Here is a 17,312-nt window from a genome sequence, read left to right as displayed (position 1 = left end):
ATCATTTAGGTGGATGCTGCACACTGGTGATGGTTGAGGAGATTTCCCTTATACCATGTAAAGCATTTATACTATATATAAATGTAAGGACTTATTATAATTAATTAATGTGTTTCATGTACTTTTCAAAATATAAAAGCTTTTACTTTATATTAGCCCACTATCTGCTATTGATATTTTTTAGATGAGATAAATGATGAAGATGGACAAGCTCAGCAGAGGTGACAGCAGAAACATGATTTTGTTCACAGAGGTGAAAAACCTCCAAACATTCCAAAATCACTGCAGAGGCATTGATTAAATTTCACCCCTTTTGTGCAAAGTGCATTTAGAGATCACATGTCCAAATAATAACTAAAATGGAGGTACAGGCAGAAAATGCTTTCTAAAATAGCAAATGGGTTTTAGCAAACAGCACACTGAATGAATTGTGTGGCCTTGAATTAACCTAATCCATCTCTTCCTGTACAGATCCAGTGGGGGGCTTGTGGTCTGGTAATGGCGGGTAATTGTGTCATTTTTCTGACCATAATGGGTTTCTTCTTGATATTTGGAGGTGGAGATGACTTCAGCTGGGAACAGTGGTAAAGCCTGTCAGGAGGAAGAAAAAGAAACTACACAACTTTAAATGGTTTCCCATGGTAGTGCTGATTAGTTAGATGTTCAGTGGTTTGTGTGTTTCAGTTGAGGAATCTCTGTCATAGCTGCTCTGTTTTTCTGCTTCATCTGTCCTTTATTTGTTTCATATTTCATGCTGGCACCTGCATGGCTCAGTATATATACAAAAAAAATATTTTAGCCTATTTTTAAGATTTACGCATTTCAACAAAATTCCTTCAAATTGAATTTTTTTACTAAATTAAATTAATACAACTTAAAATATTTAGTTTTTTATTTTATTTAATTTGATGGAATTTTGTTATGAAATATAACATTGAGTGTACAGGGATTTGCTTAAAATGAGAGAGTTCTGCTGTTTTAAACGTTCTTGTTGTAATATTTTGACAGCAAAATGACAAGAACAAGGTCATATTTCACCCCAAAATCTAAAGGAAACGATTTTGCTTATAGAAAGTGAAGCCTATTTTTAGGACTACTAAGATTTTTTTGTTGCAATTTTCATTACAGTATTGTGAAAGAAACAAAATCTTTAAATTGTATCACAAAGTATTTATGCATCATGTAAGAATTTGTTGTACTGCTTTTATGCTAATTAAAATAATAATTATTTTTTACTATTATATTTATAATAAATATATTATAAAATATAGTATTATATTTTGTTACTGTAATGCAGTAAAACAGTACTATATTGCTTATTACAGTTATGAGAATTAGCATTGAGAATTACAACAAAAACAATTGTAAAGGTAGTGATTTATTGGTGAAATGATTTTGGGTTGAAATACAATGTGGATATGTTTTCATGAGGTTCACTATGTAAAGTATTGATTGAAGTATGAATATTAATCCTTTATGCAAGACATGAACAAACTTGGCATCTGTATTGAGAAATAATTTCTTATCTGATAACAAAATTACCAAAATAGCCTTTTTATTAAAAATAAAACTATTAATGGTAGGAATTTAATAACACATCAAGGTAAACATTGAATTTTCATATTTGTCTAGGCATGAATGTAACCTCTTTTTATTGTGACCACTTAGTTAGCCTGATTGAATCATTAATTACCATTAACCATTTTGAAGTAACATTTGCACTCGCTATCCATTGAGGTATAGTTCACAACTAATAACAAAGCCTCTGTCACCTTGTGATAAAGCAGCTCTTTGTTTTTGAATACAGAAGCAGTGCCATGGCAGTATATGAAATGTTTTTTGTTGTTGGCTTTTTTTGTTTTTGCTATACCACTTATGTCAAATATGCACTGTACTGTTAAGCTTTAACCTTCTTTACCAAAGTGGAACTCTTTCTATTCCTTCACTTTTTGATTCCTTCCTCAAATTTACTGTTGATCTTAAAAAAGAAGAAAAGTTTAAAAAATATATGCTAATTACAATCATCACCAGCCTTCTTGTAATTATAGAATTTTCTTTGTTTTTAGTTACTATATTTATATTAAAATGGCATATGATTCTACATTTTCAGGGACTCCAATCTCATAACTGACATAATTCTGTATCAAAACTTATGAAACACTAGACTATGCAACCCAATATTCACTGTATAGTAAATACATTTCAGATCCAATTTCTCCTGGAATTCAGGGTGTTCAGTATGTAATCTTTTACAGTTTCACACTACAAATGTTGTTAATGAAATGTCCATGTGGATTATTGTGATTTTAATCCACTTTCTTGTTTTGTTTCTTCAACCCGAGTTTAGCTTCACTTCATGTAAAATCAGTCGAAACAGGAATTGTAAAAGGGATATGCTTTTCTTTGTGGCCTTTGAATCTGTTGACAGCACTTTCAAACAGTATCTATTTGATTATATGAATTAAAACACTTGAATTTTTCTTTGCCTTTTGTCTTTATTTTGTGTCTATCAGCAGTCCTAATTATCTTGTAAATTCTGCTAATAGCTAAAATGTTTAGCTACATTTGTCTTGGAAATGTACACCCTTTGACCAGTGGGACTTCTTGAGACCAGTGGTTTCTGTTGATGTCAGGTATTATTTAGGGACATGACAACCTACTTATAGAGTACAAAGAGATATAACGCAGAGAACAAATTGTAGCTATATAAGGTCTGTTTTAAAAGAAACATCTTCTCAGACTACACCAGTGTGTGTACACAGGAGTCATAGTGACAGAGCTGGATTTCAAGTGTTAAGCATTTATTGGCCACAACAACAGATGTATTAAATCTGGCTTAAATCCCAAGAGATCTCAATGAAGGTTGAACATAAAATACAAGAAAAACAAACAGTCGTGAGGTTGTATAAAGGAAACAGGTAGATCAGCAAGGTGACAAATTGGGTTGTTGCAGCAATGTTGTCTGTCAAGGTCAGTTGATCATCCTGAACATCTCAGGTTTTTTGATAACCAGGAAGTGAAAGTGGTTTAAGATTTGAGGTAGGAAATAAGTGTGTAAGCTCTGAATTTTTTTCCACCCCAATTCAGACCCAATGTGCCGAATTCTTCACAAGCACCACCATGTGGCAAATGTTCATTTGTTGCACCTTTGATGTTACATCCCGCTTGATCATCAGCTAGCCAGATGCAATATTTGCATATGTAACGGGAGCCAGCTGGTGCGTGATAGCTGTGCAGTGCGTGTGTAAACCTCACCTCTGGCATCAAGAGGTTTATCACTAGCAACTGACACTAGAGGCTGTAGCCTTCACCTCCTTATTAGCGCGCCTGCCTCCCATGCTGGACCCCGGTTCAAATCCCGCTCGGAGCCAGTTGAGCAGGACTGGTTACACATAGAAGTGAAAGAATGCTGTTTTGGTCTCAGTGTACTGTTTTAAGCCCAAAGTAAACTTCGGTCAGACGCGGATACTAGGCGCACAAATTTCATCATCAGCAAAGGGCCCGAGCACTGAATGCTTGCGGGCCGATTTTTCTAACTGCACTGTAGTGGGGTGAGCACTGTGTTTACTGTAAAAATATCAAGGAACAACAGTGCATGCCTCATTTTTCATTTCCATAAAAAAAAAAAAAAAAAAAAAAAAGCAAATAGGGTGCTACTCCGAATAAGGTCTATATTCAGATGGCAATAGTTGTAAGTAATGGAGCCTTTTTAAAATCTTGCCAAGGAAACTAAAATTGTAAACATAATCTGTACTTTAATGATGGAAGGATGAAATGACAAAAATTCAGAGAGACAGGAAAGACAGTGGTAGTCTTATGCTTGAAGGCAGAAAGAAAGATGCATCCTGCTGAGTTGTGTCTTCCCCTGAGCGCTTCTCTTGTGCTCTGCTTCAAATAAGTAAATGAGTGGCCTGCAGACAGTGGCCCTAACGGCAGCAGTGCCACTCTGTAATGACCTCCCCTGGGGAGTCTGACTCTATTTTTAAGCACAATCAATGTGGCCAGAAAGAATTATGAGAATTAAAGAGGAGGAAGACAGGTTCTCAGAGGTGTCCGAAAGGAAATCAGAAAACTGTCACGACATATTAAATATGTTAAATATAAAAAATTTATTATATGTTTCAAATATGTTTCAAATCATACACATGAGATAAAGAATCCGTTCACATCAGTAGCCTAATAATTTGATTTTATATGGACCGGGCCGCCTCATGAGGGCCGACATGTTGAGAATATCATTCACTTCATCTTGGTTACCCCATTATACATCAATTAATATGTATTTTCTGCTTATTGCACATGCACACTGCAAAAAAATAAAATAAAATGTGTCTTTCAGGAATAAGTTCACATAATTCAGAGAAAGAGATGGAGATAGGACAGAGGGGAAGAGACTGATCTTCTGAAACTGCAGTTGAAGTTAAGGGTTCGGAAAAGGGCCCTCCAGTGGCCATGAATCACTGTACCTCACAACCGTTGCTTGGAAACAGCCTGGTGATCCTCTGATTTATTTATTTAATTAATTTACCACATTTTACTCATTCTTTTTTGGTTCATTTATATTTTACTTGACAGGTGATGTTGGCCTTGAGCGTGACTCTCTGACACATTGCAGATGGTATGGCTGATGTTTTCTTACAAGTTCATCTGTCTCCAAAACAACATACTGTATAAGGCAACTTAGTGTGCTAAGGCTACTGAGGACTAAATATAGAGATGAATGCTCCATGGATGATCATTCAAAGAAAACTGCATGTTTTTAATGGATAAGACCTTGAGTTGTCCTGTTACGTTTAACTCTATTTAAAATCTATCTCTAAATTTCATCTAATTTCTTGATTAGTCCCATCCAAATAAACTAATTTCTGAGAGTTCTAGTACAGTAGTTCAAGATGAGCTGTCCGTTGATTAGAAGTTTGATACACAGATGTGTTTGACAGTGTTCCAGGACTCAGGTCAGGACAGACAAAAAAAAAAAAAAAAAAAGACAAATGAGACAGAGAGTACAGCACTTACAGCTGAATTTGCAGATAGACAAGCAGACAGACAGACGGACGGACAGACAGACAGACATGCAGACAGACTGACGGATAGATAGATAGATGGATAGATAAATAGATAGACAGACAGACAGACAGACGATAGACAAACAGACAGACAGACAGACAAATGATAGATAGATAGATAGATAGATAGAAAGATAGACAGACAGACAGACAGACAGAGACAGACAGACAGACAGATGGACAGACAGACAGACTGATGGATAGATAGATAGACAGACAGTCAGACAGACAGATGATAGACAGATAGACAGACAGATGATAGATAGATAGATAGACAGACAGACAGACAGGCAGACAGACAGATGGACAGACAGACAGACAGATGGACAGACGGACGGATATACGGACGGACGGACGGACAGACAGACAGACAGACTGATGGATAGATAGATAGATAGATAGATAGATAGATAGATAGATAGGTAGACAGACAGACAGATAGATAGATAGATAGATAGATAGATAGATAGATAGATAGATAGATAGATAGATAGATAGACAGACAGATGGATGGGTAGATAGATAGATAGATAGATAGATAGATAGATAGACAGACAGACAGATGGATGGTAGATAGATAGACAGATAGATAGATAGATAGATAGACAGACAGACAGATAGATAGATAGATAGATAGATAGATAGATAGATAGATAGATAGATAGATAGATAGATAGATAGATAGACAGATGGATGGGTAGATAGATAGATAGATAGATAGATAGATAGATAGATAGATAGATAGATGGATGGGTAGAGAGATAGATAGATAGATAGATAGATAGATAGATAGATAGATAGACAGATGGATGGGTAGATAGATAGATAGATAGATAGATAGATAGATAGATAGATAGATAGATAGATAGATAGATAGATAGATGGATGGGTAGAGAGATAGATAGACAGATAGATAGATAGATAGATAGGTAGACAGACAGACAGATACATAGATAGATAGATAGATAGATAGATAGATAGATAGATAGATAGATAGACAGACAGATGGATGGTAGATAGATAGATAGATAGATAGATAGATAGATAGATAGATAGATAGGTAGACAGACAGACAGACAGATACATAGATAGATAGATAGATAGATAGATAGATAGATAGATAGATAGATAGATAGACAGACAGATGGATGGGTAGATAGATAGATAGATAGACAGACAGACAGACAGACAGACAGATAGATAGATAGATAGATAGATAGATAGATAGATAGATAGATAGATAGACAGACAGATGGATGGGTAGATAGATAGATAGATAGATAGATAGATAGATAGATAGATAGATAGACAGACAGACAGACAGATAGATAGATAGATAGACAGACAGATGGATGGGTAGATAGATAGATAGATAGATAGACAGACAGACAGACAGACAGATAGATAGATAGACAGACAGACAGACAGACAGATAGATAGATAGATAGATAGATAGATAGATAGATAGATAGATAGATAGATAGATAGATAGACAGACAGATGGATGGGTAGATAGATAGATAGATAGATAGATAGATAGATAGATAGACAGACAGACATACAGATAGATAGATAGATAGATAGATAGATAGATAGATAGATAGACGGACGGACGGACGGACAGATAGATAGATAGATAGATAGATAGATAGATAGACAGACAGACAGACAGACAGACAGACAGACAGACAGACAGATAGATAGATAGATAGATAGATAGACAGACAGACAGACAGACAGACAGACAGACAGATAGATAGATAGATAGATAGATAGATAGATAGATAGATAGATAGATAGATAGATAGATAGACAGATAGACAGATAGATAGATAGATAGATAGATAGATGGAACATACACCAATCCTCACTCTCCATTAATCTCTTGTGTTGGCTCTTTGTTTTCCTGGTTTCTTTCATCTTCTCCATTATAGTTCAATTGGATGGAATAAGGGTGGCAGGAGCATATTACCAATGCCAGAGTTCCAGAGAGGAGGAGGAGGGGGAGGAGGAGAAGAGCTGTCCCATCCGCTGGTGATGGGTGACCACTTCTAACAGGATAGGAGGGGTTTGTGGAAAGGTCTGTATTATTCGCTCTGACGCCTATTTTGTCCGTTCTTCGGCGACCATCATCTCGATCCGACAGTGCATGCATATAAGGTAAGTTTAACGCTCCCGTCTCGTCCCTCCGTCTCGCGGGCTACTGTTCTTTGCATGAATCGAGGTAACCGTGCAGTAGTTCATTGATAAAGGTTAACATCGCATTGTTGCTTTCTAAGCATTTGAAATACGACTTGACTCATCGTGACTGTGTGGGCTGATAAGTTGCCAGTTGCATCCTTGTGTTGCCATCATAGTGCACGCATGCTTCGTGTACGTCTCGAACAGTTCTTCGTAATAGAGATGTGTTAAAGTACTGATATAATTCATTTATACGACTAAATATCTGGCTAGTTAGACTAAATGAAAATCCCAGGCCATGTGAAGTTTAGCTCGTTTGCTCGAAATGAAGTAGATACACAAGGCACGCGCAAACGTCAAGGACTGTCAGTGAATCGTGAAGGTGTTTTCACTGGAGACGTCATGTAACACCCAAGTTATTAAATATTTGTACTAATATACTGCTGTAATACACTGTTGTATGTTTAGAACATCCCTTTTTATTCATGTTCATAGCGAGAGGCTTGTGTCTTGTAACTGAATTATTCTAATGAACTTGAACTATTGTCAGAAAACATTTTCAATGTGAGCTCGATGGAAAGTGTGAAAGCTCATTATCCAATCTCATGAATATTAATTGACACGCTATCGGACTAATTCAAGCACGATGAGTCAGACTGGCCAACGCAGTTCATTCATTCATTCCTACAAATGTCATCTGTATATTCATTGAGTAGTCTTTTTTAATTGGGTGCTTGACATACATAGAGGCCTAACATGTTTGTTAACTTTTTCAGCATTCAACATTAAAGGAATTGTGCACACTTTTAAAAAAGAAAAAAGATATAGCTGGTTGATTGAACTGTCATGAATTGTATAAATGCGGAAATAAATAAATAAATGTAAAGGAAATGAAAATGAAAATTCTCTCATAAGTTACTCACCCTCATGCCATCCCAGATGTGTATGACTTTCTCTTTTCTGCTGAACACAATGATTATTATTATTATTATTATTATTATTATTATTATTATTATTATTATTATTATTATTATTCAAGTGAATGGTGGTCAGAACTCCAAAAAACTCAAGTGTAAAGGCAGCATAAAAATAATCCATATGACTCCAGTGGTTTAATCCATGTCTTCAGAAATGATTTTATAGGTGTGGGTGAGAAATAAATCAATATTTAAGTCTTAATTCTCCTCCCTGTTCAGTTGGTGACGATATGCACAAGTAATGCGAATCACTAAAAACAAAAGTAGAAGAATGTGAAAGTGAAAGTGGAGATTTATGGTTAAAAAAAAGGACTTAAATATGGATCTTTTTCTCACTTACACCTATCATATCTCTTCTGAACACATGGATTAAACCACTGGAGTCGCATGGATTACTTTTATGCTGCTTTTTTGAGCTTCAAAGTTCTGGTAACCATTCACCTGCATTGTATGGACCAACAGAGCTGAGATGTTTTTCTAAAAAACTTGTTTGTGTTCAGCAGATGAAAGAAAGTCCCACACATCTGGGATGGCATGAGGGTGAGTAAATGATGAGAGAATTTTCATTTTTGGGTGAACTATTCCTTTAAAATTATAGTTTAAAATTTGCATACACACAATGTGTATATCTTTGGTCATCTTTTTGCTTTCACTAGTTCATTTTGAATGGCCCTTCAGTGTGACAAAAGGATTTTGAAAAGTACATATATTACATTAAGTCTCTCGATAAATATTAGGTCATAAAATGCATGTTTATTGAAGAATAAAAAAAAATAAAATTATTATTATTTTTTTTTATAAGAATATCTTTAGATTAATTATATTATGTCATACTGTAGGAAATTGATAATACTGCTTGAAATTTCATGGCAACTACACATTAGAAATATGAATACAGCTTACATTGTTTTTTAAAACTTTGTTTTACCTATAATTTGGTTTGTTTGCAAGTGAAGTATTTGTGTACATTATCATTTTTGGATTATATTGTATACAGTCCCGTTTCCCCATGTTGGTTGGCAATCAAGCAATGACGTGATTTATTTACAGTTTGACTTTAGAATTGGCTTTAAAAGAAACATTACATAGGGAATGCTCTATATGTTTGATAATTTGCTCTCTAGAAAAACTCAATGATTCAGGGAATAAAGCCACTGCTAGAACAATAATTCCTGTTGACTTTTAAAATTTCCTATTGACCTTTTGTTTTCTCCATGAAACAGGTCTAGTATTCGGTGGCACCTTGAAATCTAATAGGACGAATTAAATACATTTCACAACACTGCTCTCCCCTCCCCTCATGTCATCTCTTCTCTATTCTGTAGCTCTCTATCCTCCTCTTAGTCTGAATTACATTTTGTACTTGTAGTGTCTGGACAGCATTACATGGACATAATTTGGATCCATTCTTGTAAAACATCATACTAATTAAAAAAGAACAGCTCAGATGGCCTTTTTGTACAGTCTGTTTCAGGAAGGATCGATGCAAAATCCTCTTGAGATGAAGAAATAATGTTGTTAATTTTACTTTCAATTTCACCAAATATACAGGAACCCCTCTATCTGTGTGCAGCCCAATCAAATAATAGCTGGAGATTTGAATTGGGCTGCAGTTGTGAGATATTTAAGTGTCTGATGTTTATGTAAATAACTCACAATGCGTACTGTATATCTGAAATGGCTTGATGAGTTATCATACACCTATTCGTTTCCTAGGTGTTACATGATGAGCTGTCTTCTTCTTACATGTAATTATGTCATTCTCATGTAATTTACGAATCAATTGTGACAGAGAACAAATCAAAGTAATTAATGTAGATAGAGAATTGAGACTTGGCAGCCCAGAGGCTGTTTGTTTTGTAATGAGATTTTGCAGTGAGTCAATGCATTGTATAGGTCACATAGACAGTGATGTTAAATAATTACACTGAGCATTCTGGTGCGTACATTAATGAGTACACATTGGATAGCATTACTTGGTGTTGTCTAGAGAGATTATTTACTGCAAAGACCAAATGGTGTACCTGGAGGCCAATGAGAGACAGCAACTTATCTTATTGACATTTCCCATAGGATAAAACTCTAGTCTATTTCCCCTCCTTTTTATAATTTTTATTAGTTTTAGTTTTCATGTACTTTATTGGCATGACAAATATTGGTACATACATATATTGGTATTGCATTGCCAAATCATTTCCAGCTTAGCTGCATACAAATAAAATAGAGCAAAACAAAAAATATAATGTACAGAAATTTACATAAATTAAAGGGATATTTCACCCAAAAATGAAAATTCTCTCATCATTTATGTACCCTCATGCCATTCCAGATGTGCATGATTTTCTTTCTTCTGCTTAACACAAACAAAGATTTTTTGAAGAATATCTCAGCTCTGTAGGTCCATACAATGCAAGTGAATAGTGGCCAGAACTTTAAAGGTCCAAAAAGAATATAAAGGCAGTATAAAATTCTCAAAGACTCCAGTGGTTAAATCCATGTCTTCAGATGTGTGGTTGAGAAACAGATCAATATTTAAGTCCTTTTCTGCTATAAATTTACACTTTCACCAGCCCCCCATGCGCATTCACGAGAGGATTGAGTTCTTCTACTTCTGTTTTTGCCAATTTGCATTCTTCATACATATCACCAAATACTGGGCAGGGAGGAAGAAAGAAAAATAAAGCAAAGGAAAAGACTATGGCTGAATTCGAAATGGCATACTGCCATACTACTCTTACCATTTCTGCCATAGAGAGATATGGCAGAAGTAAGAGTAGTATGGGTAGTACGCCTGTCATGTCTAAGTGTGTTTTTGTTCATGTTTTGATTTCTTGTTGTTCTTATAGCCATGTCTTTTATTTTGAAATTAGTTTACTTCTTAGTCTTAGTCATGTGGTTTCCTGTTTCCCTCATGTTTTATGTGTCTTGTTCTTATTGGTTCTTGTATCAATGGTCTTGTTATCATATTTATCAGTTCTGTTTTGTTATTGTTTCATGTTTATTAGTCTTGTTATCTTGTTTATTAGTTCTGTCTTTTCATTGGCTGTCTTATTATCTTGTTTCCACAATGTGTGTATTTAAGCCCTCATGTTTGCCTTTGTCCTTGGTCGAGTATTGTTCATTGTAAAGGTGAAGTGACGTCAAGTCTTAGTTTAGTCTTAGTCAAGTCAAGTCTTCCTTTCTTATGTTTGCACTTTGGGTTATTTAATAAAACTGCTCTTGGGTTCTCTAAAAATCATCATCTTCGTCTCCTGCCTGTCTTCAGTTTGCCTGCATTGTCACAGAATACTCGACCCACTATGAACCCAGCAGTGAGGTTTATGCATCTCCATCAGGGGGATCGTCCCCTTGAGGACTTTGTTTTGGACTTTTGTGAGCTGTGTCAGCGGGTGGATTCCCTCAAGGACTTCTTTCATGTGGCCGTAAATGAGACGTCATATTCCTTGCTGCCCGGAGGTGGTATTCTTTGGACTCTGGCTCGGTATATAGACTATGCCCTCATACTGAGTGGTTCGTTATTTACTGTGGGAGTGGCTTATGATGAACTTGGTCTTCCTACAGTGACCACCTCATCTGAGTCCTCAGCCACCCTGACCTTGCCTTCATCTGAGTCCACCATGTCAGAGTCCACTGCTATGAATAATAAGGTCCTCGAGCCAATGCCCACGCCCCCCACGGTCCTCGAGCCAGAGCCCACACCCACCACGGTCAATGAGCCAGCACCTGAAGCCTCATCCATCCCAGAGCCAGCACCTGAAGCCTCGTCTGTCCCAGAGCCAGCGCCTGAAGCCTCGTCTGTCCCAGAGCCAGCACCTGAAGCCTCGTCCATCCCAAATCCAGCGCCTGAAGCCTCATCCGTCCCAGATCCAGCACCTGAAATTTTGTCAAGTCATGTTATCAAGTCTACCCTGCCAAGCCATGTTGTCTCACCTTCCTCATCAAACCATGTTGTCTTACCTGCCAGGTTGTCACTCCTGCCTCGTCAAGCCAGGTTGTCACTCCTGCCTCGTCATACCATGTTATGTCTGCCTCGTCATCCCCGGCTGCCTTGACCACTGTATTCCTGGCTGCCTTGACCTTGCCCCTTTTGCCCTCTGAGCCTCCGCCTCCTGCAGCCTTGCCCCCAGAGTCTCCTGTGGCTCCGCCTCCTGCGGCTCCGCCCCCTGAGTATCCATCTCCAGCATTCCACACTGCCTCGTCAGCCTCTCCGTGCCATGCTGTCTCATCTGGCCCTGCTCCTAAGCCCACATCTGTCTTGTCAGGCCACGCTCCTGGCCATCCGCCAGATCCACCCTGGTCTTCTGACCTCCCACCCGATCCGCCCTTGCCTCCTGGCCTCCCGCCAGATCTGCCCTGGTCGCCTGGTCTGCCCTGGTATCTGGATCCTCCACCAGCTCCGCTCTGGTCTCCTGATCCACACCAGTCACTGGACCCTCCACCCTGGTCTCTGGGTCCTCCGCCAGCTCCGCCCTGGTCACCTGGTCCGCCCTGGTCCTCTGGTCCCCGTGGTCTCTAGCCCCGTCTGATCCCCCATGGTCTCTAGCCCCGTCCGGTCCCCCATGATCTGCAGTTCCATCTTGTCCCCCGTGGTCTGCAGCCCCGTCTGGTTCCCAAAGGACAGCTCCCTATTGAACTTGTGTATTGTTGAACGTCGGGAGTCGCCCATAGAGGGGGGATTCTTTCACGTTTATGTGTGTTTTACTTCATGTTTTGACTTCTTGTTCTTGAAGCCATGTATTTTATTTTGAAGTTAGTTTACTTCCGGGGGCCTGGGTATCTCAGTGGTAAAAGACGCTGGCTACCACCCCTGGAGTTCGCTAGTTCGCTAGTTTGAATCCCAGGGCGTGCTGAGTGACTCCAGCCAGGTCTCCTAAGCAACCAAATTGGCCCGGTTGCTAGGGAGGGTAGAGTCACATGGGGTAACCTCCTCGTGGTCGCTATAATGTGGTTCGTTCTCGGTGGGGCGCATGGTGAGTTGAGCATGGATGCCGCGGTGGATGCCGTGAAGCCTCCACACGCACTGTGTCTCCATGGCAACGCGCTCAACAAGCCATGTGATAAGATGCGCGGGTTGGCGGTCTCAGACGCGGAGGCAGCTGGGATTCGGATTGAGGCGAATCACTACGTGACCACGAGAACTTAAAAAAGCGCATTGGGAATTGGGCATTCCAAATTGGGTAAAAAAAAAAAAAAATGTTCGTTTACTTCCTAGTCTTAGTCATGTGGTTTCCTGTTTCCCTCATGTTTCATGTGTCTTGTTCTTATTGGTTCCTGTATCATTACTTGTGATCATGTTTATCAGTTCTGTTTTGTTACTGGTTCATGTTTATAGTCTTGTTATCTTGTTTATTAGTTTTGTCCTTTCATTGGTTGTCTTATCTTGTTTCCCCAGTTTGTGTATTTAAGCCCTCATGTTTGCCTTTGTCTTTGGTCGAGTATTGTTCGTTGTAACGTTGAAGTCAAGTCTTAATTAAATTTTACTCAAGTCGTAGTCAAGTCTTTGTTTCTTATGTTTGCACTTTGGGTGATTTAATAAAACTGCATTTAGGCCCTCTTAAAATCTTCGTCTCCTGTCTGTCTTCAGCCTGCCTGCAACGTTACAATGCCATTCCGAACTCAGCCTAATTAAATAATTTTTAAATAATATTTGAACAACAGCCCAGTGGGTGGCGATGAACTCTCTAAAGAAGAGAGAAGAACTCTTGTAAAACTCTCATTCTTCTAAATAATCTTTGTGTACAGCAGCAGAAAGGAAGTCATACACATCTGCAATGGCATGAGGGTGAGTAAATAATGAAATATAATGATTTTTATTTTATTTTATTTTTTTGGGTTAACTATTCCTTTAAGAAAAAAAGACCAGATATGTCTAATACATAATTATCAAAGAAGATTAAACAGAAGATTTGGGGCCTGGGTAGCTCAGTGAGTATTGATGCTGACTACCACCCCTGAAGTCACAAGTTCAAATCCAGGGTGTGCTGAGTGACTTGTCCTCCACCACCTGGAATGAGGTGAGGAACCGTGCCACCACGAGGACCTACTAAGCAGTGAGAATTGAGCATTCCAAATTGGGGAGAAAAAGGGGATAATTATTATAATTTTTTTTTAAAGAGAAGATTTAAAGGATATATTAATTAAGTGAATGCTATCTCTCAGTTCCTAACTGCAGTCATCTTTGTTAAATGATTTGGAGGTTTTGGAAATTGACTGCCAAATTACAGTTCTTATCGAACAAGGCTTCAATAGATGAATGCATGTTTCTTTGGACCAGATTGATATATACTGTATATATTAGGAATATAGTTTATAGTCCCAAATGCATGTTGTTCATGTTTCTTTCTGGACTGATGCTCAATGGTCACTCAGTGTAAAAATTATTCATCTGTTTGGACTGTATGTGGTAAAGCACTCACTGTATTCAGGTAACCCAGGAAGTAAAAGTCAGTGGTACATACAGATGTAAAACTTGCCACCACGATTCTACTAGAGACACTCTTATATAAATGGAGATAACAACCTCCGCCATTCTATCATAGGAGAAAACGTAACGGTCAACTAGCGTATTATTACAGTAAGTCACCGTTTGCGGATTCCATACCTCTCACAAAATCGTCCTTGACCTCTTATAAAATGTCAATTTTTCGTAGTAAACTCCACACATAGTTCATTCCAAAAGGATTGTTTAGTGTAAAACATGTTGAAGATTAGCGGAAAGGCAGTCAGTTTATTAACTGATGAGCTGTTTCCTCACAAAAGCAGTTTATTCAGCACACTAAGGCATCTCCTCCATAGACATCCATTCAAAAAGAATGGCCTCTTGTCTCCTCTCCAGTGTGAGCACCACATTATGCTATTTTAGGCTAAGCTTGTAGGCTCCCCTATTAGAAGGGTTCTGCTTCTACTTTATCCTGGGGGGTTACCAAGGTGTTACTATGCAGTTGCTAGGATATTCTGAGGTGTGTTTCTTGCATAACCACCATAGTACCGTGCATCGTTGGTTCAACAACATACAGTAGAGCTGTAGAAATTGACGTTGCTCAGGGGGTGGAGTAATAACTTCTGCAAATTTTAAGTCATAATAGCTCATTTACACATACACCAGAAAGCCGTTTAATGTGAGAAAGCTGCTGAGGATGCGAAACAGGCATGCACTTTGTAAAGCCCAATATATACTTTGATTTTGAAGCGAACGATCAGCGTCTACGCACTGTTGAATGCAAGCCTGTCAAAAGTATACTCCATTTGATGGTGCACGCATACACAAGCAGTTGACAATTTCTCTTCAGGTGTTTAGACCCATAAAGATGTCCTCAGACATTATATTCCTTCAGACTCTAGTTGTACAAATGCAGGTATCTCTTGACCACTTCACACACGCGCTCTTGACATGCACATCTGCTGTTGTTGTTTTTACCTTCATCTCCTATTATTTACGGCGATTACGTCTTCTTCTAGTGATTCTTCGTGCACCAATTCGTGCAAATAATTCCAGGCGCATGCATATTCTGTGCATTCAAAGACACGTGGCTAGAAAAATCGGGCTGCACACGTTCAGTCATTGAGCACCTCGAGCTGATGATGAGATTTCAGCATACGCGTCTGACCGAAGTATACTTTGGGCTTAAGGGCTCTTACACACTATGGAAAGCTCAAACGGAGCGTTTGACGGTTGGGAGTGCTAAAGGTCCATTTGGAAGGCGTGTACCACAGAGTGAAAAGGCGGTCATGGACAGAGGTGGCTATATTAAAATATATATTAATGAAAATGTACCAGTAAACATTGAAACTCTTCTCCATGCTCTCTCTCCACAATTATTATATTTTTTAGCCTGACAGAGAAAGATAATAGAGGACAGGGAATGAATACACTGCATATTTGAGTTTGTGCTCCATGCTTTTTTCACAGCGCAACTAGTTCTGCGTCTCCAAGATTCCCATTGGTCAACGAATGCCTACATCAGAGTGCGTTGCAGCAAAAATATAAATGTTTTTCAACTTTTGGACGCATAACGATGCTTCACTATCGGAAACCCTTGTGTTTTCCCTCTCCTTCCTTCCGACGCTCCATCCCCTTTGAAATCATTGCATTAGCAGCAGCGTTGACTCTAGTGTGTAGGCACCCTAATGCAACAGATGCATTTCACTGCAATGGTGGAGTTTCTCTCTCGGTGTTCCCCTGATGCACTTGAGCATATGCATATGCTCACTCTTCAAAAACATATTAACGCCACTTATGGGTTAACACAAACAAAGTCTTGACAGAATTAAAGATAAATATGGAATGAAAGAGAAGCCTCAGCGAAGTCAAATTATGTCCACACAGCTAACTAATAAAGAACTATGCTTCTAACCACAGGAAAAGAGCACTGCACGACTGTGCGATGCTGTTTGCAAATATTAGTTGGAACTATGGTTTTGGGAAACACCAAATCATTGAACTATGTTGGTAATGACATAATGTCATTGAATAATGTCACTTTTAATACCCTTTCTGTTCTTTACAGTCAGTTGTTGATCAAAAACAAAAAAAAATAAACATTTAATTTTAATCATGCATAGCACGGATGAGGTAAAGCCATTCGAGTCCTCTCTTGTTATGCGCTTTACAGAAATGCTGTTTTTTTTTTAAGCACACATTCAACAAATCAATGTAAATGGCCTACCTGTAAAAAGTACAAATTATGCAATTAAATAATAAACATAACAAAAATTTATATATGAAATATATATTGCATATATATTGATGAATACATGGATTTGTTAGATTCAAAGTCAAAAGAACAACTTACTAAGCCTAAGTATAGACCTTATGCACGCTATTGTCATCTTTGATTTTTAATGGGGATGACAACGAGGCTGTGAGGGATAGATGTAATGGGCTGTACTGCAGTTTAAAGTGTTTTTGGATCGTTCCACGGACAAAACATTGATTAAATATCTGTCCAAGAACATTCAGTATACAAAGAACTCCAGATAACATGAGTTGTGGAAAATCAAATGTGATCTAGGAGCTTTATACAGCTTTATTCCATTCGTGCCATTGAAGAGATGGTAAGTCTATCCCTCACAGCCTCCTTGTCATTCT

At 38.2% G+C, this 17,312-nt stretch overlaps 2 protein-coding genes across 3 annotated transcripts in view; both read left to right on the top strand.

Annotated features, from left to right (window-relative positions):
• The window catches only part of leprot (leptin receptor overlapping transcript), a 4,803-nt gene extending 2,323 nt beyond the window's left edge, over positions 1–2,480 (top strand). For both annotated transcript variants that reach the window (XM_051698349.1, XM_051698347.1), the window contains exon 4: positions 472–2,480. In XM_051698349.1, coding sequence (XP_051554309.1) covers positions 472–588 — 117 coding nt within the window. In that variant the 3' untranslated portion in view covers positions 589–2,480. The remainder of the gene's footprint in view (positions 1–471) is intronic.
• Positions 2,481–7,102: 4,622 nt separating this feature from the next.
• The window catches only part of LOC127441055 (cAMP-specific 3',5'-cyclic phosphodiesterase 4B-like), an 87,341-nt gene continuing 77,131 nt past the window's right edge, over positions 7,103–17,312 (top strand). The window contains exon 1 of the mRNA XM_051698209.1: positions 7,103–7,226. The gene's annotated coding sequence lies outside the window, so the exon portion shown is untranslated. The remainder of the gene's footprint in view (positions 7,227–17,312) is intronic.

This window comes from Myxocyprinus asiaticus, chromosome 5, assembly GCF_019703515.2.
Source record: "Myxocyprinus asiaticus isolate MX2 ecotype Aquarium Trade chromosome 5, UBuf_Myxa_2, whole genome shotgun sequence".
NCBI lineage: Eukaryota > Metazoa > Chordata > Actinopteri > Cypriniformes > Catostomidae > Myxocyprinus > Myxocyprinus asiaticus.
This window is presented reverse-complemented; position numbering and strand designations above follow the sequence as displayed.